Source organism: Nanorana parkeri, unplaced genomic scaffold (assembly GCF_000935625.1).
Source record: "Nanorana parkeri isolate BGI_ZX_2015 unplaced genomic scaffold, ASM93562v1 scaffold1235, whole genome shotgun sequence".
NCBI lineage: Eukaryota > Metazoa > Chordata > Amphibia > Anura > Dicroglossidae > Nanorana > Nanorana parkeri.
Window position 1 is genome coordinate 259,066 of NW_017307503.1, and position 26,958 is coordinate 286,023.

General features: G+C 39.5%; 1 protein-coding gene across 1 annotated transcript in view; it reads left to right on the plus strand.

The window, feature by feature from the left end:
* LOC108797154 (dynein beta chain, flagellar outer arm-like) overlaps positions 1 to 26,958 on the plus strand; it is a 337,005-nt gene that overhangs the window by 173,182 nt on the left and 136,865 nt on the right. Inside the window, exons 61-68 of the mRNA XM_018568726.1 lie at positions 1,563 to 1,734; positions 4,097 to 4,351; positions 9,153 to 9,395; positions 11,174 to 11,320; positions 13,822 to 14,006; positions 17,556 to 18,106; positions 21,586 to 21,758; positions 22,809 to 22,967. Coding sequence (XP_018424228.1) covers positions 1,563 to 1,734; positions 4,097 to 4,351; positions 9,153 to 9,395; positions 11,174 to 11,320; positions 13,822 to 14,006; positions 17,556 to 18,106; positions 21,586 to 21,758; positions 22,809 to 22,967 — 1,885 coding nt within the window. The remainder of the gene's footprint in view (positions 1 to 1,562; positions 1,735 to 4,096; positions 4,352 to 9,152; positions 9,396 to 11,173; positions 11,321 to 13,821; positions 14,007 to 17,555; positions 18,107 to 21,585; positions 21,759 to 22,808; positions 22,968 to 26,958) is intronic.

The window sequence follows — 26,958 nt, forward strand, 5'->3', positions numbered from 1 at the left end:
TTTATTTTCCTCTACAGGCCTTATGTCCAAATACTGTCCAAATCCTGCCATCTTAACCTCCGTAACATATTCAAAATACGTCCCTTTTGAAGGAATGACACCACAAAGCTACTAATTCACTCCCTGGTTATCTCTTGCCTCAACTATTGCAACTCCTTTCTCTTTTGGCCTACCTCTACACATACTATTCCCCCTTCAGTCTATCATAAATGCTGCTGCTAGGCTCAGGCACCTCACTAACCATTCAGTGGCCACCACCCCATCTGGCACTTTCTCCACTGGCTTATGCTAGCACAACATATAAAAATAAAATACTAACAACATGTAAAGCAATTGCAACTCTGCCCCCTGATACATCATCAACCTCATCTCAAAATATCATCCAAACCTCCACTTGCTCTTTCCATACTTGCCTTCAGGACTTTTCCAGAGCCTCACCCTTCCTCTATAACTGCCTTCCCCAGTCTTTCCAGCTATCTCCTACTCTGCCCGCATTTAAATGAGATCCCTGAAATTGTAACCTAAAATCTGTACCTCTACTTTCTTTATCAGCTCATCCCTCACAGTTATTACCTTTTGTATCACTCCCTTTCCTTTTAGATTGTAAGCTCTCATGAGCAAGGCCCTCCTGATCCTCATGTTTTGATTTTTATTGTAAGTGTACAGTACTGTCTTCCTTTACTTTGTAAAGCACTACACAAACTTTTAGTTCTATATAAATCCTGTATAATAATTACTGTAAAGAATGTGTAAATACTTTATTGTCCATAGCTTGGGTACAAGTGCACTTTAGGGCAAAAACTGTCAAAACACACCTGTGTGACTATAGTAGAATTATCTAATACCTTAAAGAGGAATATCACCCTCATCTTAAAAATGACAACAAATGCTATAGTGTGACTATAGTAGAATTATCTAATACCTTAAAGAGGAATATCACCCTCATCTTAAAAATGACAACAAATGCACCTTTATAATTGTTTAGTAATAGTAATCTACAAACAGATACTTATAGATAATTGCAGTTTTTTTTTATTCTTTGCATAATTTATTTTCCTTTTCTTCCCTATTCTTCTGTATATCATCTGAGGTGTAAAAATGTATTTCCCTCAAGATCTCATGAGATTTTGCAGTTTACAGATGAGATTTCCCAGGGAGGCACTGGTGATGTAGCCTTCCCAGGATGCATCTGTGAGGCCAGGGATACATTACAAGTACCTTAATCAATCAGGAAATTGAGTAAAAGCAAAATCTAATGAGTGTAATAACTTTATAACAGCATGCAGATGAGATTTTAAGTGAAAGGGGTCCGCTTTAAGAGCAAGTAAGATATTTAAGCAAACACTTATACTAGATGATTAGCTGTATATAGATAGAGATGATAGAGACCTTGCCAAGTACAATAATATGTAATGACCTGGTCAAGTCTGTAAGCAGTTGTACATTTATTTGCAGGTTATAATATTTTAGGAAAATAGTGGGGTTTTTTTTGCAGAATAACTCACTATTACACAAAATGTACATATTTCTTGTTATTCAACAGATAACTGTTTAATTTACAGGAATATCTGTCTGTCTCTGGATGGAAGGACCACAGCCGACAAGTTTCTGAGGCTTTGGAGACATGAATGTAATTGGGTGTATGGGCATAGAATGTCCAGTGCAGTAGATTATAACCGATATGTACAGGAACTAACTATAGCCTCTCAGAAAGAGTTAATGAATGAAGAAGAGGTAAAGCAATATATACCATTATGCTATCACTGATGCTTTGAAAGTTGTATGATTTAATAAAATAACGGTGGCATTTAAATTACATTTTTTTTTATATTGGCATTCAACATCTGATTGTTCATTCTTTAATAATTAAACAATCAGATGCTGAAAAAAAATAGTAAATATAATATGTGATAGAAAGGTTGTAATATCCATTGGAATCTAATTGGTACCTTGAGAGAAAGCATTTTAAACTAGTTGGATAACAGTGCTGAAGTCTCCCTATGTAAAACACTCTGGAAACATATAAGGTAAAAAAACAAATGTAATACATATTTAATACTCACTAGAGGATTTAGGCATATCAGGAAAATTGTTTGATGTCTATATGTCACGTGTATCCAACCTTAGCACTCCAGCTGCGTTGAAACTACTAATACCATCATGTCTCTGCCTCTGGCACTCATGTCTGTGGCTGTCAGAGTCTTGTAGTTACATCACAGCTGGGGTGCCAAGTTTGCCTACTGATGGTATATGTAATGGTTGAGTCATTTGTGTGGAGGACAAAAGGTTCTATGGTGGGTTACTTGTTAACAAGCCTCTATACTTCTTAAAAAATACTATTGTTCTTAGAAGTTCATTTAAATGCATTGTATCCCACATTACTTTGTGTGTTCTAAACCAGTCAACTTAGTAAACGGGACAACACTACTAACAGTTGCTGTGGTCTTTGCTCATGACAAAATGACATCACCATGCTAGTTGATGGTTTTATACATAACCAATTCATTATGTATTGTTTTAGAATGCCTGCATGTCAATTTGTCTATGTGCATTCATTTTCTAATGCATATCTAAGTGTCTTACCCGCATTTAAATGTTGTTCCCCTGTAGAAGATTTTTTTAACATAATTTTCGCTTCAGAAGGACAAGGTTGCTCTTGGGCCTAGTGTTTTCTTTCTGGCTAAGGTGGTGTCCTCATTTCATGTTAATCAGGCCATTGCCCTTACATTTTTGTCCTGCTCTGAAACATCCATGCAGGTTTACCTCTCTCTCAGATATGGTTTCTTTCTGGCAATCTACATCCCTGTATCCCGTGCCACCATTTTTCGGTGGATTCTACAGGTCATGACGCATGCCCATTCTACTAGGTTCAGGATCTGCCTTTTCCTGTGGAAGTGCACTCTACTATATGTAGAGTGCACTTCCACAAGTTTCCACAAGAAACGTTTGGACGATTTCTTAAGGGACCGCAATATACAGGGATACAGGTACTCCTAGAATGAGATCCTAATAGGTTGGACTTGATGGACTAATGTCTTTATTCAACCTCAAATACTATGTAACTATGTAACTATGTGTCAGTGCCTCTTGTGCTTTTGGCATCAAGCATCTGCTCTGCATATTAGTTTATATAAGTGGTACCAGGTGGATGTTTAGGCTTTTGCTGAGGCTAGTTTTCACTATAAGGTGTTACAGGCTGCCCTCTGAGTTGGGGTTTTCCCCTTGATTTTGTGGACCCGTTGGTGGTTGTTTGCTGCGATACCCACCTCTCGGCTATATTGTTTTTGCTTAGGTCCTGGTTGTTTCTCACAAACCTGTCTGTGTCCTGTACTGTACGATCAAGAAAATAGTTTTTTTAATTTATTAGTAAAAACTGTTTATTTCCAGTGCAGTACAAGACACAGGACCCTCCACTCGCTGCCCTCTATTGCTTGCTAAAAAACTGAGAATATTTGAGGGTGTGTAGGGTTGTATGAGCATCCTCACAGTTCTGTCCAATTACCTGATGAAACCCAGTCATCTCTGAATCTGCCTGTGTCCTGTACTGTACTCAAAGAAATAGATTTTACTGGTAAGTAAAATATCCTATTTTCCACTTTCATTAAAAAAAGTTCGAAATCTATTTTGAAAAGGGATAATGTCCTGTGTCACAGGTCCTTAAATTTCAGATCGTACTTGACTGCTAATTGTATCCCACTTTGAGGATTTTTACATTTTTTTCTTAGCTGTAATTAGCTTGATAATTTATTGGAAGTGATCTGAGGGACACCATTTACGGCCATATACAGTACATCTCAAAATATCATATAAAGATTTAAACACTTAAAAACTTAAAACTAAAACTCATTTCGGATGGAGTCACACTTTTTTAAAATAGCTTCCATGGAAGTTCCGCTTCAAGCAAAGAGACTGCATCTGAGTCAAATACAGAGATTCCTCCATTCTTGAATCAACAAATCCCCATAATAGAATAAAAATATAGAAGTTCAAATCACATAAAAAATTCTACTTTAAAATATGTTTCTTATAGAAATACACTATATGCAATACACTATATGATCCTTTAAGAAGCTCATTGCTGCTTTTTTTTTTACAGGTCCAGATTATTGTGGGCCCTCAGCAGCCCCTATTCAGTAATATTGTTGAGGATGAAGGTGGGTTAATCTCTACTGTAGCCAGACAGCAGGACGTGAATTTGTTCAGGAGAAGTGAGAAGGCCAGCAACAGCAGCACTCATATCCTAGATGGGTACCAGGAAACGTTTGATTCAGTCCATGTGAAGCAGTTGCTAACAGAGGCACTGAGAGAATACAACAAAGTGAATCCCAGAATGAACATCACATTTTATCAGGTCAGTTGCTGTGACTTGTTCACCTGTCATTCATTTCCTGCATCATACATTATTGAGGGATCATTGTGTGCTTGCTGAAAAGAATAGCTAACTCAGGCAACAGACATATTGATCTATCTCCCTTGCAGAAATCCTTTGTTGAATGAATTAACTTGTTGAAATGTAGTTTCCTCTGCAGACAGATGTTATTCTCTATGATTCTATTTATCTAAGGCTCAATTAAGTGGAACAGCAACATGTTTGTATGCATAGGCATGTCTGTCATATGCCTTATGTTTTTCAGAAATATGTCTAGGGTTATGTTTGTATCCTAGCCTTGTGACCCTAGTGGGTCTATTATCTTAAGCCCATCTCCATGTCCTTCTATTTTCAGTATTCACAACCTGAGACAATGTAACATGTACCCTGTACTATTAAATATACCAAGTTAGCAATGGTTGTTCTACTGTTGCAAGTTAATAACCTGTGAAGGAGCAGTGAAAACAGTTAGTGCATCTGTAACATTGTAGTAACATTGTATTAACAATTTGTGCAGATACAATATGTATGAAATTCCACTTTTTCAAGTAAAAGTAAACATATTGTGGTGCTTAGGAATGTAATAATTTGCACAGAAAGACACAAAGTATGAATTTTTACTCTTTATAATTTATGTGGACTGGCCCTTCAGACTAGCTATGGAAAATGGAGTCTTTGAAACAAGCTGTAGAATTTGTGCAGACAAGGGGGGCGAGAACCAGACGGCAGCCCAATAATTTTAATACACTCAGCATACCCTAAAATGCACCCCTAGTACACTCAGCACCTTAGCACTCTGCAACTTTCAGCTTGTTACACTCAGCATACTACAGTATGTATTTCAAATACACTCAGAAATCGCAACATGTATCTCATTATATTCAATTAGATTTGGCATACCACAGCATACACTGAGTGGCCAGATTATTATGACCACCTGACTTTTGTAGGCAAATTAGCTATAATTAGCTATAATTTCGCTCTGAAGTTGCTAGGGGGCCAGACCATTATAAATAGGGAAGCAGGTTGTTTACCACGACAGTAGAAGTTATTTTTTTCTGAAGATATGGGTAAACAACGCGATTTAACAGCCTTTGAAAGTGGGATGATTGTTGGTGCTCAGAGCCATGGAGCGACTATCAGCAAAACAGCAGAATTCGTTAAATGTTCAAGAGCAGCTGTTGTTAAAGTGTTTAAAGACTGGACTGTCAACCGAAAATCTGGGTCTGAACGTGCGAATTGTGGCGGTCAGCGACTAGTCAATGTTAGGGCAGAACGGAGAGTGGCAAGACTGGTACAAGACAACAGAAGGGCAACAGTGCAGTGTCAGATTCCTCGCATCACCTTTCAACATCTCGTGGTGTCACGAGGCGGCCCAACGAAGTCATCTCGTGGCCCAACGAAGTACTGATGGGGTGGTCATAATAATCAGGCGACTCAGTGTATTCCCTAATACAGTCAGTGCCCACCAGTGGTGACCCAAGGAACAATAGGCCCTGGTGCAAGATTTTGAGGGGGGACTCCCTCGGCTCCTACAATGCCTGCACTGGCCACCTGTAAGCCTGCACTGGCCACCTAAGAACCCAAACTAGCCACCCGAGAGCCCCACTGGCAATCTGAGAGCCCACACTGGCCATCTAAGAGCAGGAAAACAAGCTCAGGGCTCCCACCGACTCTGCATTATGGTGACTTGTGTAATGATTTAATTACATTTTACAATGTAATAAAAATATAAATAAATAAGTGCACAATAAATGCCCTTGATATATAACAAAACCACCCTCCACTCACATCCCCCCACAACCAATATTTTATACAGCAATGCAACATGGCACCAGCTATAGAGAACTACAACTCCCAGCAATACTTTATACAGAAATGGTGAATGGTAACGGCTATAGAGGACTACAACTCCAAGCAACACTTTATACAGAAATGCTGAATGGTAATGGCTATAGAGGACTACAACTCCCAGCAATGCTTTATTCAGAAATGCAGAATGGCACCAACTATAGATGTCTACAACTCCCAGCAACACTTTATACAGAAATGCAGAATGGTAATGGCTATAGAGGACTACAACTCCCAGCAACACTTTTTACAGAAATGCAGATTAATTCCATCAGCTATATAGGACTACAAACATGTCACAGAACACACAGAACTCAGGCACTTACAGTAGATGAAAGCAGTAACCTTTAATGACTGTCCTCGCGGCGGGAACAGATGCAGCAGGGAGAGGCAGCAGGCTCTGTATTCTGGTGGCTCGCTATGTCCTCCCGGCTGAGGCCACAGCACTGCCTCACAGTGTGCCTGCAGCTACTCTGTAGTACAATGATGTACTTTTCGCCTCCCGACTCTTTCCCAGCTCTCTACAGGCTGTTTCCTCACCGCCAGGCGGCCGGGCAGACGGCGCCCCCACCTTCTTTTGCCCTATCCTGCCACTGGACTTGTGCCTGGGTCTACTGAGCCCCTCCCAGGCTCAGGCCCAGGTGCACCAGCGGTAGTTCCGCCCCTGGGACCAACAACCATTTGCTACAATACACTCAGCACTTTACACCATGAACTCAGCACTTTACACCATGCAAAACACAGCATGTACCCCAGATACACTTAGCGCACCACGTCCTGCACCTGAAAATACACTCGGCACACAACATAATGCACCCTAAATACGATAAACACAGTACATCTTGAACTCCATATACATTCAGCACTCCAGATTATTCACGCTAAATACATTTAGCCACGACAAATCCCAAATACACTTAGCACACTCCACTATAACTTTTAAAGGAACAAACAACCCACTATGCACCAAAATACACCCAGCACAATGAGCATGCATCCCAATCCACTCACCAAATTTCACTGTACACCCCATTATACTCAGCACATCACAACATGCACCACAGTACATTCAGCACACTCTAGAATGCACCCAAAATACACATGCCATACACCCCTATACATTCAGCACATCCCCCCATGAACCCTGAATTCACTTATTACAGTTAACCATATGACTCACACACCATACACCCAAATGAACTCGGCATACCAATTCCATACACCCTAATACACCCAGCACTTTCCCATGCACAACTCAAATACATCACATATACCCTAATATATTTACCACGACTCACCATTTAAACCAAATACGCTAATAATTCTTAAATGCATGACACACCCACCATACACCCAAATGCACTTAGCATATGCCTCCTTATCTCTCCAACATATACAACCAAAATAAACAAAGATATAGCCAGCATGCCCATCCATACACCTCAATACTCTCAGTAATATGCACTACAATTCAGTCAGCACAGACCATCATTTACACAAAATGCTCTCATCACATACTGTACATACACTCCAATACAATCAGCACAGTCCACCATGTACCCCAAATATACTCTTCATATACATCCAAAACAGTTAGCACAGTTCACAATGTTCTTTAAATACACTCATCATATATACTCCAGTAGTATACTTAGCAAACATCAGTATACCCAACCTGCACCCAGAAACACAGGTATTCCAGCAATGGCACACACTGCTACTCTTTCAGGATTACATTGGGCTACAGAGATCCCCAACAACACTGTGGCTGCACAGGGTAAGACTGGGGAGAGCATCAGAGAGCATGCACCCTGGTAAATTGCCCAGTTCTAACCACTGCAACTTTGTCGCTGCTGCATTTTTAAAAACTGGCATCTGTTTAGTTTTCATGGTTTATGCATGGTATTTTTTGTGGATTATGGTATTCAATAAAACCTATGGTGTCTGATTTGCAGTATGGCATGAAGTGAAATTTTGTGTGCTCTTTAAACATGCAAGGATATTTGAATACAGGACTTTTCTGTAATGTCTGTACCATCTGTTTGTCTAGTTTGTTCCTCACTTAGCAGTTAACCTCAAACAGTACAAAGACACCTCAGGGACACATCTAGTTCTAACATGGTGTTCTCCAGGCTGCACTTAAAGTGACACTAAACTCAGGAGTTATATCTTAAAAATGAATTCAAGTACCTTAACTATTAATAAAATATTGGCTTATTTGTATATCGCTCTTCTGTAGATCCTCAAATCATATTTGAATTGGTGATGGCACTGTCCTTCCTTCTGGAGAGTGGCTACTTTTGTTCCCCATGGTCCCTGTGTGTGATGCAAAGTAACCACTGCTCCAAGCTCACTCCCATGATGGACAATAATCACGATACAAATTAGTAAACTAAACATAAGATTGTAGTCCATCACAGGAGTGAGCTTGGAGTGGTGGCTACTTTACAACACACACAGGGACCATGGAGAACAAAAGTAGCCACCCTCCAGAACGAAGGACAGTGTCAGCACCATTCATGAGTGATACACAAATAAGATGCAGTTTTGTTGATAGTTAAAGTACTTGAATGTATTTTTAAGATTTAACTCTAGTGTTTTGTGTCACTTTAAGCCTATTGGGCTCTTATGATAGGAGAGGACCATACAGGTTTCCAGAGATATTGTTTGCCACAGAAGAAAATATAACTGCTCACTGGATCCACTATGAACATAAGGCCATAACCAAACGCTCAGGGTCCATTTTGTTTTATAAGGTTGATTTACAGGTAAAATGTAGGCAGAAATTTGACACAAAAGACACATATGCCTTGGCAACAGTAAAAATAAAACAGTCTATAAAGCAATATCTAATTTAACCGTTAGTGTCACTTCCAAGCACCAAGTTCTGTAAAAAGTTTCAATGACATTGATTTAGTCCATCTCTCCTTAGAGTACCATTGATCTGGTGTGCCGCTTGTCCCGTAATCTCTGGAGCCCTCATGGGAGTGCACATACCTTGCTATGTGGAGAAGGCTGCCCACGATCAACCAGCACAGTAACCCGACTTGCTGCGCACCTCTCTGGATTTGTTGTCATCCAGCTTGGGTCACATATGAAAATAGAAGATGAAGAGCAACGAGCCAGAAATTTAAAATCACAGCTGGTTGACTGCTATGTTAAAGCTGGACTGAAGGTAAGCGCCCTTGAATCTCCAAATTTCATAAAAACAAACACACTCACCAGGAATTTTCTACTACAGAAATTATGTTCTGAACTGCATGGCAATGGCAGTTTCATCTTGCTATGGGTAGTAAGCAGATTGTGGAAAAAGGCACAATTTATGTTTTAAATTTTATTTACAACATGTATGCACTGTACTATAAATTATGGAAAGACCCCTAACCAAAAAAGCCCAAGTACCAAATCAAGATTAATAAAAAAAGCCATTTTAATTATTTATCAGTTCAACAGCACCGCCCACCTACGGTAGTAAAATAAAGTAACCACTTCTGTGTGCCCACTCATGGTAAATTATCAAACAGTATAGTTACAGAGAGATCTGGGAGCAAAGCTGACGTAAAGCATATATTATCCATAAAATATATTCTTTAATATATCAACAAAAGCGTATCTAAGCCCAAGAACAACAGCCAGTCCTTTAATATGGTGGCTTTTTAAATGTGGTAGTTTTCTTTTTCCAGCTTTTTTTTCTTTATTTTCACCTGGTGATCCAGCCAATGACATACTTTGTCTCAGGGTGGCTCTCCACTATGATGATGCAAATGAACCACCCATTATCACCCTGTGGAGAGGATGGTGTTAGAAGTACTGGCAGATTTAAATGGACTTGACTTACAAAATACATCTAAGCTACAGCTAAAATGTTTTAAGCAGTTACAGCAACAGTTTATTTTTCCCTTTTTGGTTTTACATAAATTAATAAAGCTGACCATTGTAAACATTCCAGGTTTGCCAAAACCCTTCTGTTCTGGACTGTTTGGTCAGGAAGTTGAAAAATAAACTTACTGGCCCAATTACCAGATGGTAGTACTTTTGCTTTCAGTATTGTGACCTCAGTTTAAGACATTGGGGCACACAATTTTTGGTGCAGAAAACAAATGTGAATTCCTTCTAAGCATGCATGCCTTCCAACTATGACCTACACCTATCCTTAGCACGTATCATCACCATAACACTAAACCTAAAACCTGATGTTTAAACTTAACCTTTTTCCTTACCCAGACATTTAATCCAATCCTAACACTTTAAGTAGATTTAAAGGACAATTTTAAAATGAAAGAAACTGAATAACACCTTAAAGTCCAATTGCACATTTTACCCTTCTGGATTCTTTTCCGCACCCCAAAAAGTTAAATTTCCTCTTACTTCCTGCTGTGTCCCTAGAACAGAAAGTGGAAGGAAATCACACACACAAATGTGTGATTTCCTGGATTTGGTGCCTGTGTATGTGCCTGGATTTCTTTAACTGAACCCAGCCAGAGATCAGGCTTCTGTGAATGACCAAGCAAACCGATCCTAGGACCACTTGTATTCTAGCAACCAATAATTCTATGGGACCCATACAGTGTCATTGGTTTTTAGAAAGCTAGTTACTGAGCCACACAGTGTCATTCAGGGCTAGAATGCAGACAGACGCACCATGACAACCAATTATGCTGTGTGTCCTCGACTGTCATTAGCAGCCTGCACATTGGTTGCTAAGATGTCCTCATAGGTTTCTTTGGTGCTCCTGAATGCATCTTAGCAACCAATGATGCTGTGCTGCTCAGCCAGCAGTCAACAAATGATGCTATGTGGCCTGCACAGCATTATTAGTTGTTAGGGTGCACCCGCCTGTATCCTAGCAACCAATGATGTGATCTGTCTACATAGGTAAAGCAAAAGTGATGAAGGGTAATGTTTTTTCTGTTTTAGTTCATTATATTCTTACTGTAAACCCCTTGTCTCTAGGGTCAACGAACCATGCTTCTGCTCACAGAAGAAGACATTGATCCAACAGCACTGGTGTACATTGCTGAATTTGTTGTCTTTGGATCAGTATCTCACCTATTTACACTGGAACAACAGGCAACCATAGCCCATGCCATGAGAAGTGAGGTATGTCCAAACTTTATTATCGTCAGGCACACATTTGTACAGTACGACATATATGCAGGACATACATTAAAATTAGAGTGCTTTGACAAGGTTAAAGTAGAATTATGGGTTAAGTGAGAAACACTCATCCCCATAATTCAAGGCGACCTGTGACACTGAAGCCGTCACAGGTCGGCTCCATTGATCCAGAAGTCAGCAAACACATACTGCCGATGGGTGACTTCCCGATCCTCTCCCTGCAGAGAGCGGTGGCTGCCAGTCACCACTCCCCAAAGGGGTTTCCCCCCTCCCCTCTCCATTCTCTAGTGCTGACTGGAGGAACAGATGGGGAGAGGGCTGGCACAGCTGGCTCTGCTTCTAGAGAGGCACAGCCAGCTGCCAATCAGCCAGTGGGGTGGATCTCAACAGTATTAGGGGTGGGGTGGATCTCAACAGCAATAGCCTACTATATACTGAGTTTTGCGTCCTCCTGTGACCCTGAAGAGAACTATGGCCAAAAAACATTAGGCCAATCTTCTCCATTAAAAAATTGACCATGGCCAGAATCTGTGTTGGGTGCGCTCACTTTAAAGGATAAACATCACTAAGTATGTAAAGTACAGTACAAGTTACAGAGTGCAGTAGTTAGGGTCAGATAAAGTATAGCCCAGCTTACAAAGTGCAAGGGTTAGACCTAGATAATGTACAGCACAGTTTACAGAGTGCAGTGGTCAAAATAATGTACTGTAGAACATAGTTTACAGAGCGCAGTGGTCAGGTGTATGAGGAGCACATCTTCCAGATTTCAGTTGTCAGAGGTGTGTAACAAACATCACAGCTTACAGAGCACTGTGGTCAGGACTTAGAGTGCAGAGGCCAGGAGTATGTAATGTACAGCACAGCTTACAAAGTGCAGAAGTCAGAGATATGTTAGGTGTATACACTGTGCACAGTGGTCAACATTGATTTGTCCCTTTTGTTGGTGATCAGTGATGAGTGCTTCTTTAAGCTGGTCTTCAGTTGTGAGTGTCTCCTTTTTTTGGTGTTAGTGGTGCATGCTAACTTTTGCTGGTGGTCAGTGGTGAATGTGCCCTTACATTGGTTGTCAGGGTGAATGCCCCCTTTCATTGATGGCCAGTGGGGAATGTCATCTTTTATTGGTTGTTAGTGGGAGCTCACTAATAGGTTATTGGTTTCCAATGGTTACTCACCTCCAAAGTTCCTGTGCCACTGCTTCTTGGCTCTGCTGAATTACATTAGTGCCAGAACTATGTCTGCATGGATAGAGAGCTGAAACATTCTCGTAAACAGTGTCTTAATATAAGATATCACTATAGTTCTCAACAAAGCAGTACTTACTAACAGCAGGGAACAGCGCATCAGTCACGTGTGAAGCTGTGATTGGAACTTGGTCATAGTTTTATGCATTATATGCAATTAATTAAATTAAGATTAGCAATAATTATGAGAGAAATAGTTTATTTTAATACCCAATACTGACTGTCTAAAAAGTCTGTGTGTTACTATGAGATTGTAAATTTGTTAATGTGGATTCCAAAAATTTTCTGCACACCTACTTTTAAAAGGACACTTTTTTTTTGAAGTTGTAGACAGAGGCAGCAAGTTTTAAATAAAAAATAAAGAGATTGAGTATATGATTATAACATGGGGCTCATGAATATGTGTATGTTGTTGTAGTTTTATATTATTATTATTATTATAACATAGCAAAGTTTTAACATGATGTATGGTGGTGGCAAAGCAACTGTTTTTTTATGATTGCATTAAGAAATAATTACCCATATACTGATATACATTTTAATTCTGACGTATATGTTAAAATGTACAAACTTACTTACAAATTAATATATTATTGACCCTAATTCCTCTGTTTAAACACAAGTCTTGGAATATTATAAAACAGGTCTGTAATATAAGATTATATGCCATGTATATTTGGTGACAGTATAAACATGTAGATGTGTGGGGAAAAAACGATTTTAGAAGAAAGCTCAGATTCTGAAATGTTCATTAGTATAATAGAGGCTCTTATTCATCTTTAACAGACTGCCCTGTAAGTACTTTTGCCAGAGTGATGTGTTCCTTTTTATTTGACCCTGCTACTGACAGAGATATTTCATCCGTCCACCTTCTTTTTCCATCTGAATTACACTGAATATACAACGACATCTTGTTAAGACTTTTTAGAGTTTGTCATAAAAATGCTGTTAGTATGTGGTGTGTATTGACTGTAATGGCATCATGAGCAGGCTTGGATGTTACTTTTTTTGTCCGCAGGTCATACTCCTGCTGCCCCCTATGACCCCAGATAATTATGGATCCACAATTCTGTTTAGGCTTAGCTCATGTAACATCAATAAGCGCATTCAACATGCAGCAAAATATATGATATTTTCTTCTCTTAATAGAATAAATAAAGAATACATATAATGAAATGGTGATCATTATATTGGTTTGTCTTCCAGCTCAAGTATGCTCATGATCATGACATTTTTTTTTAGGTAACCAATGCTGGGCTGACATATTCAAAGGAGAGTGCATGGAATCTGTTTTTGCAGACGGTTCAGCAGAACATTCGCTGGATTCTCATTTGTAGTGACATAGGTTCTACATTCTACAAATGGTGTCAACAATTCCCCTCCCTCTTTAATGCACTTAACGTTTATTACCTCCCTCAGTGGACAAGGTAAGTAATCTCTGAAGCTTATACATACACAGGTGTTCTCATTTTGTAACTGCAGTTTGCATCCCCCCAATCAATGTTCTAACAGGGGAGATGCCTGGCAACAAGACACATACTGTAACAAGGTTGATGCCTGACTATAGGACACATGCTGTTTCTTTGAAAATAAAACCACATTTGATTTACCTTCAGTGGTCACTTTATTAAGTATAACTAACTAACTAACTGTTACATAACCATACCAACTTATGCAGCTGCTATGGGGCTTGGGGTATGAGGGGGCCCAACAAGGAAAGCTGTTGAAACAAGTTAAACTGTGAAGTTTCCAGTCTAGAAGAGCTAGATTTACAAGAGGGGTAATCATGTTTGTCAGATTCCCCTCTTTGTAATAAGGACCATTCTTTTAGCTGTCTAACAGGATAGATTTATTGCCCTCAGAACTTTTGCTACAGCCCACCCACTTAAAATGAACACTGTATGCATAAGAGCCTGTGTTGGCATGTTTTTGTTTACTGCAAGCAGGTTTTGCATTCCAATACAAGTCTATAAGAATACAAATCCGGCTTTAAATATTCAAATGCAGGTAAGAAGGAGATCAGCTACAAGTCAAATGCACTTGCCAATTAACTCTGAATAATTTCAAAAGTGTCTAAAACTGATGTCAAACTGATGCCATCGACACAAGCCTAAAACCTGTCAACACAGACCCTAATGTCGACAAAAATCCTAGAGTGTCTCCTTAGCTAAAACATAAGACAAATTAGATTTGTAATTCTGCAAAAACAAAGCTTTAAAAAGTCTGTATTAGGAATATAGTGTATTTGTGTGTAAGAGCACGAACAATTAAGCCTTAATATGAAATACTGTGATGATTATTATTGTTATGAATACATTTTCTATATGTGTTCAATAGGTACAAACATACCTGTTGATTCTGACAGAAATCTTGTAAGCTGTTCCTGGGCTCTCAGCCTCTGCTGTTACCAGTGTTCCCTGCTGTCTTTTGAGAACGGCAAATAGCTCCCCATGCTATGGAGAAGTGGGGAGGGGGTGTTTTGTGGTCCCATCCTTGGTTGATGGGATGCTATTTCTCCCACGGTGCTGCTCCTCCATAGTTACAATATAGCAGTGAGTGAGCATTGTCAGCCTAGGGCAAGTGTGTTATTGGCAGGATCATCAAGAAAAAATAGAGGAAAAATATTTTTCCGGCCTTTTTCTGGCTGCTAGAAAAACAAAAAACTAACGCAGATCAATTTTAAAAATTCAAATGCTACCACTTGCTGCCTGTAAATGTATTCAGGAGTACTCCAAACTGTAAACAACAAAACAATATACAGGTGTCCTGCATAATGGAGATCAAACAATTTATTAAATGCTGCAACATTTTGTATACATTTATTTCCTCACTGGGTGAATATTTATATTTTTTATAAGAAATTATGGGCTGTCTATGAATGCGAACAACAACTGTTGTTCTGCAGAAAGATATTGCATAAATGTATTCTAAACATACAACTTTAGAAGAAGGAAAACATGTCATACAAAATAAAATTTCATCAGCTGCTTCAATGCCTAAACAAGTGGAATTGCTGCTTATGGTCTCCTAAGATCTTTGTTTTTTTTTCTCTAAACATAGAGAAACTGATTGTTCGGGTTTAAACTTTTATTTCATTGAATAGCCAGAGGGAAATAAGAAAAATATACACAATGCGTTCTCAATAAGACCTCGCTTCCAAAACCCATCGACCAGACTGAATCCTTAGGGAAAACAGACAGATTAAATTCACAGTAGAAGCTGCAGCTGCGTTGCCCTGGTTACCTGCCAATCTTCTCCATAATGAATAAGTAAAATGTTCCTTCAGGTCACATGATTCGCTGGGTTAATATAGATACCATAAAACAATTCAAGTGATTTACTAGGATTATTTTGTGTTGTCATTCCTTTTGGCTCCTCTTGTTTCTGAAGAAATAAATGTAATAAAATAATTCTGATACCTATTCTCACAGTAAACAACATTGGCTGTAGATTGTTCTGCTTTTGATGGACAAAAATAGCACAGTGTTGTGAAATGCTAACATACTACTGAACACATGCCATCCAGGATTCCAGTGTCCATTGTGGGATTTTCACCTGTAGGCTGTAGCTTATGTGCTTTTTTTGTATGCTGTATTTGGGAAGCCCGAAGGCTTCCCTCTGACCTTCTGTGCAGTAATATGCTAGGATTCTACCGTCCTGCAACCAAACTATTAAGTATAGTGCTCATGGTGAAAGTCTCATTTTTTTTAGAGATATCAGAGTTTATAGATCTTGGCTATGTGTAAAAGTTCAGATTAGAGTTTCAAATTTTTTTCATAGGAAATATATATTTCAGCAGTTTGGCTATGACTTTTTAGCTGGTTTGCACAAAACATACACTCATTTTCATCATATTAAAAAAAAATAAAAAAAGAACTTTTAGCAAAATCTATTTTGGAGACAGCATTTGACACTTTGTAAGGAATTTAATGGGAAGAAGTCACCAGTGGGCATTTCTATTAATCTTAATCTACACTGTGATATTGTGATAATATATAGTACAGAGATATTGATATGTGATATTGTGATAATAGTACAGAGTTCCTTTAAATAACATGCTTGGCGGGATGCTCTAAACCTACCTGTGAAGTGGTACACCTTTAGGATGTGATCAAGAAAAAGCGACTTTTAAAAAGAAAAAAAAAACAATTTTGCTGCTGGCTTGTTTTCTGAGAGCACGGGGACCCCCCAAAATCAAACAAATGGAAAGGGTAGTTGAGCACTGTCCTGGAAGACATGTACCAATGCAAAAAAAATGGTAAAATAACTAGAAGAAGCTCTTTTAGCAATGCTTAAAGTGAAAAAATACAAATGCTAAATTTCTTTAAATAACATGCTTGGGGGTGTCTGAAACCTACCTGTAAAGTGGTGCACCTGTACGATGTATTCAAGGTACTACAGAAAAAGTGACATTTACAAAGAGAAAAAAAACATTTGCCATTAAATTAAATTTCCCTGCCTTCTTGTTAAAAGAAATGGCATGGGGACCCCCCCCACCCCAAAATCTATACCAGACCCTTACCCTAATGAGAGAATCTGCTGACTGGCAGCTGAATGGGGTTGGGGATGTGTCATTGATTGCTAGGATGCCGATGCCAATTACAGAAGTTCTACATGCTTTGGTCCTCTCCCAGTTTTAGTAGTTAATGATAGATTCAGACGGGGATCAGGTTGTGTATGGTCACCTTACTTTTCAAAGTAATTATAGGTATCTCATAGCATCGAAACTTGGTTTAAAGTAATTTAGATTAAAGGAATGGTTTTAATTTTGTGTGGCCTTATGTTCTCAAAATATTTCCCAAGTGCAATTTTTTCATGCCTCAGGATTTAAATAGTTGAAACAATTTTACAAAAAACACATTTTGTTTACTAAAAAGACATTTTCCTTTTAAGGGTTTAAGCTACGTATTATGCATGCTCTGTGGGTTTTTTTTTAAACTCTTACTAAATGTATCTTTCTTTACTTGTGTTTTTAGGGAAATCCTAGTAGACCATGCAAATTATCATATTGAAGATTTAGGCATGCTGACCAAGCAAGACAAAGAAAATATGTGCTATCTTCTATCATCAATGCACCTTTCTCTCACTAACCATATCAAGTCACTAGAAAACACATATAGCAAGATCACCAATGCAACCTATGAAAACTTTGCTCAGTGTTTTAGAGCTCTTATGAAAAATCAATACTCTTTAATAATAAAGCAACACGATCTTGCTGAACAAGCCCTAATTTGCATTCAACAAAAACTTACATCACATGAAAAAATTACGGATGACCTAATTCATGAAAAGACTGTCCTGGAACAACACAAGGAGGGGACAATAAAAATATTGCAACAGATTGCACAGGACAAAGCTGTGGTGGAACAGAAGATTCATGCTGTTCATCAGCAGTTACAGAAGATCAAGAAGTTCAGATCCCTTCTTCCTGAATATCAAGTTGCACTTGAGAAGGCAGAGTACAAATGCTCTGCTATATTAGAAAATATTAAAGACCTGGTGCAAAACATGGATGTAACAGCCTTAGGTGGGTAACATTTATTCTGCCTAGAGTAATTGCTACTGAAATGCGTCTACCTGTTGAAAAATCTAGTTATTCATATGACTGACATTCCAGCTATCTGGGGATGCTTTCATTAACCCCTATATCTATCGAAAAGGCACCAATCTGAAAATAGCTTGGCATGGGCTAGTATTAGGGTATTATACCGATACCGAGTATTTGGGCGAGTAGTCGTACATGCCCAAATGCTCTGATGCCTAGCCCTATACCAAAACCTCTGTTATCAGGAAGCAAGGCAGCGAGTCATTACATGCTGCCCAGCTTGCTGATTGGCCGGGAAGCCTGCTCCATGCTCCCTCGTCACATGGTGAGGATGGAGCACGGAGCCAGCTTCCTGGCCAATCAGGAAGCCAGGCAGCGTGTTATGACTCGCCGCCTAGCTTCCTGATTGTTCAGGAAGCTGGCCAATAAGGAAGCTGGTTGGCAAGTCATTACCCGTCCCCCGGCTTCCTGATTGGCCAGAAAGCCGGCTTCATGCTCCCTCGTCATCTGGTGATGAGGCAGGATGGAGCCGGCTTTCCGGCAATCAGGAAGCCAGGCGGCGAGTCATTACCCGCCATCCGGCCTCCTGATTGGCCAGAAAGCCAGCTCTATGCTTCTTCATCACATGGTGAGGAGGGAGCATGGAGATGGCTTCCATGCTAATTGGGAAGCCGGCTGGCGAGTCTTTACACTCGCCTGGTTTCCCGGCTAATCAGGAACCCAGGTCGTGAGTCATTACACACCACCTGGCTTCCTTAATGGGACTTCAGGTATCGGTATTCGGTATCGGCGAGTACTAAAAAAAAAAATATCGGTACTCGATACAGAAAAAAACGGTATCGGTGCATCCCTAGTTATTATGCTGAAATGCTGAAACCTGACAGTCTTCCAAAATAAAATGGTCTGCTTGAAATGGAGGGAACGGAAAGGATAGATATGGAAAAAAGAGTAACAAACTTAGGCAATGCAAACTGAGCATGTGACTTTAAGCTTGGCTGTACCCCCTCTTACCACCTGAGTCTCATATCACATTAAGGGCTTGTGCACATGGGCTTTTGTGGTTCTTACAACGTAAGGAGAGAAAGAATAGGAGGGGATCAAACCAGACTTTTACTGTACAGGAAAAGTGAACATTTCCATAATACTTTATCTGCCTTTGTCTGTAGTTGCTACGAATCTTAAAGGAGAATTATGATCTAAGGGCAATAAAAATACCCCTTACCTTGATTGTAGTAGAATTCTTCTTTTTTTCTAAAATCGCAGCACATCACAGATAAAATCCTCAAAACTTGTAATAAACGGCCATCTTCAGCCCTGCTCCGAGCTCCTTTCCTCTTAGGGGGCGTTAACCATTGATCCAGCCCGCCCACAGCTTTTTTTCCAAATTATCCCATTGCTGGGGCCGAGTTTCCTATCATCGTGCACAGCTGTGTTTTGTCAGCGCGTGCACGCTGGCATTTGTGAGCGGGAGGCGGAGTCTGAAGTAAAAAGGCAGCAGCAAGAGACTGTAAGAAATAAACGGACTCAGCCTCCCTGCACATCAGTGCTCTTTCCCCTCTCTCATCAGCGATCCCCAGTAATTAGGATGTCAGCGTCACACAGGGGGAGAGAGAGAGGGGATAAAGAGACATCCCTCTCTCCATCATTTACCAGAAATGGGCACGTCCATGTATGGTGAATGAAGTCACTGGGTATCCCTGCAGACTGGCAAGCATCCGATCAGCATGGATCCCCCAGTGACATCATTCATCATATATGGACTTGCCCATATGTGGTAAATGATGAAGATAGAGAGAGGGCTCCTTCCCCTTTCTCTCTCTCCCTGCCCTGTGTGACGCTGACATCAATCAAATCACTGGGGATCACTGAAGAGAGAGGGGAAAGAGTGCTTTCTCTTCAGCATTTAACCACATTTAGGCAAGTCCATGTATGGTGAATGATGTCACTGGGGATCCCTGCAGACTGGTAAGCATCTGATCAGCAGGGATCCCCAGTGACATCATTCACCATATATGGACTTGCCCATATGTGGTAAATGATGAAGATAGAGAGAGGGCTCCTTCCCCTTTCTCTCTCTCCCTGCCCTGTGTGACACTGACATACTAAAATCACTGGGGATCGCTGATGAGAGAGGGGAAAGAGGGCTCTCTCTTCAGCATTTACTACAAATGGGCAAGTCCATATATGGTGAATAATGTCACTAGGGAACCCTGCAGACTGGCAAACATCCGATCAGCAGGGATCTTCAGTGACATCATTCACCATATATGGACTTGCCCATCTGTGATAAAATATGAAGAGAGAGCTTCTGACCCGGGAATAGATCTTCTCAATGCACTGCACACTACACGTGAAGTAGGCGGGGCAGATGGGGAGGAGGAGGGAGGGGATCAAGGGCTACACAGCAGCGTGTCTGGAAGGCTGGCACAGAGGACGGGGACGTGCAGGTAAGGAGAGCTGCGTGCACAGAGCTGCTGCGCATGTCCATATATTCGTGGACGCGCAGCAGCTCTCAAGAATAACTGTCAGTCACAGTGACGAAGATCAGTGGGGAGGATCCCGGCAGCATTGTCAGGATCTCTCCTTATTGCGGCACTTAGCCCCGCCCACCATCTTAAAGAAGGGTTTACAGGCTTAGGGTGCATTTTGGCTAATAGGAGTAAATTACACAATTTACTTATTTAGCCTAAGGAATGCAATAATAAAGAAAAGATAGAACCCCATAGTTCTCCTTTAATGACATACTCTATGTCTGGAACATAACTTCTGTTTATGCATTTTTTTCATCATTAGCTCAATAGCAAAAATTAATTACATGTTTGCTTTAAACTGTACATGAATTAATTAGGGCGCTTGTAGTGTTAATAAAACCACCACAGACTATTCTGCATGTATCCAAATTATATGCGAAAGCTGTCCTGATTTACAGTATAACTAAAGCCCATTTTTTTAATGTGCATCCTCAATTTTGTTTCTTTTGCCATCTGTGTCCTATTGGGGAAATTTCCCCTCTATTTCAGTTCTAGTGACAACTCAAAATTTGGGATTTTCTTTCACCCTTGGTGATAATGGTCACCAGGACAATGGGGACACAGCAAAAAAAACCCCCAAAAAACCTAACAGGTGTTCTAATTCCTCTCCACAGTATCCAAAACCAATAGTTCTACTTTAACTACTCTTTGAAGAACAGTTTGCTGCTCTGAAAGTTTCTTACAAATACCACAGTAATTCCTGTAATAAGAGACCTATACTGAACTGATTTCACTCTTACCTTGCTTACCTATATGTAAGCAAGTTAAGGAAAGTACACAACATATTGCCCTATGGCATCTGACTGTAATCTTTGTTTAAAATGTCATTGTTGGAGTACCTCTTGATTTATATTTCAAAGACTTCAGAGGTAATTGTGTCAATTAATTAAAGAGTATCTTGGGTGTGTCATATTATTTTTTATTTTGCAGGAGAACTGCGTGCAATGCAAAAGCCAGATTTGGATATTGAAGAGCTTATGGCATCTATCATCATAATTCTGAAGTCTCCAAACACTGACCTCACCTGGGCAAAGGGAGCTAAAAGGCAAATGGCCAATCTTGACCGATTCATGAATGAGCTAACAACATTTCATGCTGCTCAGGTAAAACATTTTTAGTGATGTGAATGTAAGATGTGAATATATTCTGTATGGCAGCTAGCTCTTTTTATATCTTACATCAAGAAGCCTATTAGCCTAGAACAGATTGGACCAACCAGATTTCTCAAAGGCCTCCCTGTTGCTTCCTGGGCTTTGCTATGGTCCAACTCGCATGCTTAAAGCCCCAATTTGTCATCTGTCCCAAGGATGGTTTACTTGTTTTTCAGCATTTAACCATCTTCAGTTGAACTAACTTTACACCCTGGTAGGTCAACAATGATTTTCTCAAACCCCTGCTTCTATGTTTACTCCTATTGGCTTTAATCGCCAAGTACACACAATTGGAAATACTGCATATCAAACTAGTTTATCAAGGCAGGTATATGTTTATATATTTGTGGAAATCCCTTCAATAGCTAAAAGAAAATGTAACAATCCCAATTTCATGTATTTGCAAGTGTGCCATGCAGCTGTGTCATGGCTCATGTGTAGGCAATCAACTATAGAGTGCACTAAACATATCTAATTCCAGCTCCAACTTGCAGCGAGCATATAGCATATGTAACCATTGCTACTACATGGATATTAGTGGTTATATTATATACACATTGTCTTTGCCATTCTCTTAAATGGTAACATTGAATCTCGATACTCACATTTATTTATTTTCTATGATTCTTAGCTTCATCTAGTGGCCATAATAGTGTATTTCCCAATTCACCTGATTCTTATGAATAAACCTATTGAAATGCATTTGACCAGAAGACAAAATACACTAAGAACATTTGTACAGATTCTCTGGACATTTAGCTATTAATTTTTTTTTTTTTAAATAGACCCTACGGTATTATTTGTTAATATACAGTATACTTGTTTTTTTTTAGTTGATTCTGATTGGTGGGCATGTTTATTATAATACTGTACTCTGATCACTGTTGCATGGTCCATTGATTCCTACAAGTATTTTTTTTTTAAATATTCAAATTAAAAAAGTAATGTGCTTACATGTGCATGAAAAATTATTTTAATATTTATAACTGTTACAAATTCTAGTTGCCACAGTCAACTTTTGAGCTGCTAGAAGCTAATATAAGGAAAATTCAGTTTACCCCTGAGAACATGGAGAGGAAGGCGGCTGGTAACATGGCAGCAGGGAGTCTAATGAGATGGCTTCAGGGGGCAGTGCAGTATTATCGGATTCTAACTTCTAAGGTAATCTTTGACTGACCATGAATGATAGCAAAAGTGCTTTAGGTTAATTTAGGTTTCGCATGAAATGCCGGAAAACATGACGGTAGTTACAAATCTTTTGAAATGCTTTGAATAGTAAGGAATAGGCTAATGATGAAGCACAGACTGTACCTCTGCTGCACAACAGTAATATAAATATTTTGTGATTGACATGTATAGTTGTCTATTGAAGTACGAAGCCAACAGAGCAACCTTTTTTTTAACTTAAAAGCCAACAGCACACATGATTTAGCATACGAATCCAATGTGTTTTTGTCAGTACAATTTATTATGAATGAATAATATAATTACAACAAGTGAACAGCACACAACCAACCAATTCGTTTTGATATAATCCAATTTGAACTAATAATACAATTTAACCCATGTAATTACAAGAACTGTCGTATCACCTGCTTCCTTTTTTATGAAGACATGTAGATGTGGATGTAATCTGTTTAGTATTTTATGGAGTGACACCAATATAAAAAATGTGACTTAATACTTTCCAAATAGTAACTGCAAGAACCGTGTTATAAAGCAGTGGTACCATGACATGAAAAAAATGAAAATATCTACTTGCTGAAGGCTTCTTTCTTGTTGAGTAACCTTTTGTCCTATAAGAAAAAGGATACAGTATTTTTCTGCTGTCCAGATGATCAGAATCCCATATAGACATTTGGTCTTGTATAATACATAGTGGCAATAGCAAAGGTATGGCAGTGGGAGGCAGTTAACTCATACAGACAGTGACCTGACAAATGAAAGCTGATGTGTTATTACCCGACACTCTAAATCTTTTTCACTATGCTATTAAAAAGCCCAAGTGCACTTTCCTGCAGATGCTAAGTATATGTCATCCCAATTTTTTTTCTGGGATTTTTATAACCTGTTTCACTGACCATGTCTGTGGAGCGAAAGCCATTTTAGTGACTTGGCTGTTTTCTGTGTAAGATTCTGGCTCTCAACTTATTAAGAAATCCTTATTTATAAATCCTTTCCTATACAACCAAAAATTCCTAGAAGAGACATTTAATTATTGGTGGGGTCAGCCGGAAAACTGACTTTCTTTGCTCAAAGCACTTAACTTTTTTCAACATACACATATTATTCAAGACTACCCTGTAGTCTTTAACACCACAAATGTATACCATAGATTACATTACTGTAATATGTTCCTTCATAGGAACTTGTGCCAAGACAGATTTTAGATGTATTAATTCATTACAGGTATTTATACAGTTCCATCAATTTATGCAGAGCTTTACATACTAATTATTCACATCAGTCCCTGCCCTCAAGGAGCTTACAATCTAAGGTCCCTATTTAATATGCACACCTAATTTACCTCCTTTGGTGTGTGGAAGGAAACCCATGCAAGAACAAGGAGTAGATGCAAACTCCATGCAGATAGTGCCAAACCTGGATTTGAACAGGGGGCATCAGTACTACAAGGCAGAAATGGTAAACACTGAGCCACTGTGTAGTCCCTGTGTAGCTTGTTTACCTACATTTCACTTTTATACTTTTATGTTAACTATATAGAGCAAGAAATGTAATGATGATAGATACACCTGTCTTCTAAGATGCCAGCACTGTAGCCATTTGAAACTTTTATTAAAAGGCCCGATAATGTATACTGTAGCAGCAGTCATGCTATACTGTTAAGCCTTAACTTTTGGACTAAAATGGAAGTCTTCCAATGGGGCACACTTCAAGTTACACATGCCTAAGAGGGGCATTTCTTTGGAGAGATTTCTACTCACTTCCTTGTGTGAAGGGAAACCTCCCAATACCAAAGATGAAAACACCGGCAGAGGTTATAACCATTCCCTACTTTATTCACATAAAAATGGCTTTAGATATACTTTACTATCTGCAATTTGTATCTTCATAGTTTTCATTTATGAAAATCACACTGTGTTCTCTATATTGCGATTCTTACCCTAACTGTCATTTGTGTGCCTTTTTTTGCATTTCAGTTATTTACATATTTAAAAAAAAGTTAGTAAAAGCTCACTTATCCCTATGCTACTTAAACTAGTTTTACCTATTAAATCTAAATGGTTTGCAAATCCAGCTTTATGATATCTATTAGAAAGTAATCAGGTTCAAGGAGTTAATGCACATTATCAGACCTAAAACACACACTCTCTCTGTTCTCTTATGTGTTCAAAGCAACCAATTTCAACATTTTTTTACCAAGGCCAAATGTCAATCATAAGAAGAAATATGTGTGAAATTTTAATTGCAAGATGTTCAGTGCAAATTTAATGAGTTAAATAAGAGAGTAGAGAATTCCAGCATGCTCAGCTCATGCATAATGTTGACTTAAATTGGTTCTCTAGAGGTGCCGAAAATTGCATTTGTTGAATTTACACACTGAGAGAGCAAATGTACTGGGCCCTGTATGCTAAAGTTATAAATCAGAATCATTTAAGTTCCTTTGAGTGATTGCTGAAGAGTATAATGGTTCAAAAAGCTGGTTTGAGGTGTAAGTGATTATTCTGCCTAGATTATTAAAATGCTGCTCAATATTCGTAAATCAGTGATCATTAATCCCCTAAGTAGTTCATGTAAGCTATCTAAATAAATCTCCTGCTAGTTAATTAAGACTGAAAACAACTGTGTTTTCTAAAGCTGGAAATTTTTTTTATATTTTTTGACATCAGATTGAGAGCACAATTAATCGGTTGAGCTGGATTTATGGATGTTGTTTGTGACTCATTCCTATTTAAGTGACAGTACTATTATAAATGTGCACACTGCTTTAATAAAATGGCATGCACCCATGAAAATCTGTTTGCCACTAAAACACTGCTGACACAATGACTTTTTGGGATTTCAGAGAAGCAGAGCTCTGACCACTACATAAAGTTAGTGACACTAAGCTTGGGTTAAATTTTAAAAATGCAATCAAGTACCTTAACTATGACCAAAAATCATCTCTGAATTGTGCTGGCACTGTTCTTCCTGCTGGAGGGTGGCTATGTGTGTTCCCCGTGGTCCCTGTGTGTGTTGTAAAGTAGCCACCACTCCAAGCTCCCTTCTGTGATAGACTACAATCTCATGTTTAGTTTACTAATTTGTATTGAGATTGTAGTCCATCACAGGAGTGAGCTTGGAGCGGTGGCTACATCAAAACACAAAAAGGAACCATGGGGAACAAAAGTAGCCACCCTCCAGAAGTAAGGACAGTGTCAGCACAAATTCAGAGATGATTTTTGTTGTCACTTACAGAAAATGAAAAGCTCTTTCGCTCATTTGAATGCTGTAGTTTCTACCCAAACCGCATGTCGTGTGTTACTAACCAAGGAGTAAATAAGAGACCAGTGGCGTAACAACCGGGGGTGCAGCAGGGGCGCGGGCCCCGGGCGAAAAGTGAAGGGGGGGCGCCGGCCGAAAATGGCACTTTCGGCTAAATGCCGAAAGTGACATTTTCCTGCAGTTTTGCCGGCGCGCCCGTGATTCCTTTCATCCCCGCTGGGACACAGAGCAGTGCCCAGCAGGGATGAAAGGAATCAGAGAGAAAATGACAGCCGGCCGAGCGCTGCGGGACGAGCGCTGTGAGCGGCCGGTGTCTTTCCTCCCACACCGCTCGGCCGCCTATCACAGTGCAGCAGAGCGGTGTGGGGGCGGAGACAGCCAGCGCTGTCACAGGAGGCTGGGCTCTCCTCTTGCAGCCTCCTGTGACAGTGTGTGTCAGAGAGGAGAACGGGTACAAGCACTCAGCGATCAGTGATCGCTGAGTGTTTGTACATAATTGAGGACCTGGTATGTATACTATATCCTCAATTATGAATGAATGGGAGTGATCTATATCTCCTCCTGTTCATTCATAATTGTAGTTATAGTAAACATACCATGTTATCAATGAACAGGAACACTCATAAAGGATTCCTGTTCATTGATAACAGGGGACACAGAAAAAGAGATTGTGGACTCTGTGTCCTCAATCTCTTTTTCTATTTTT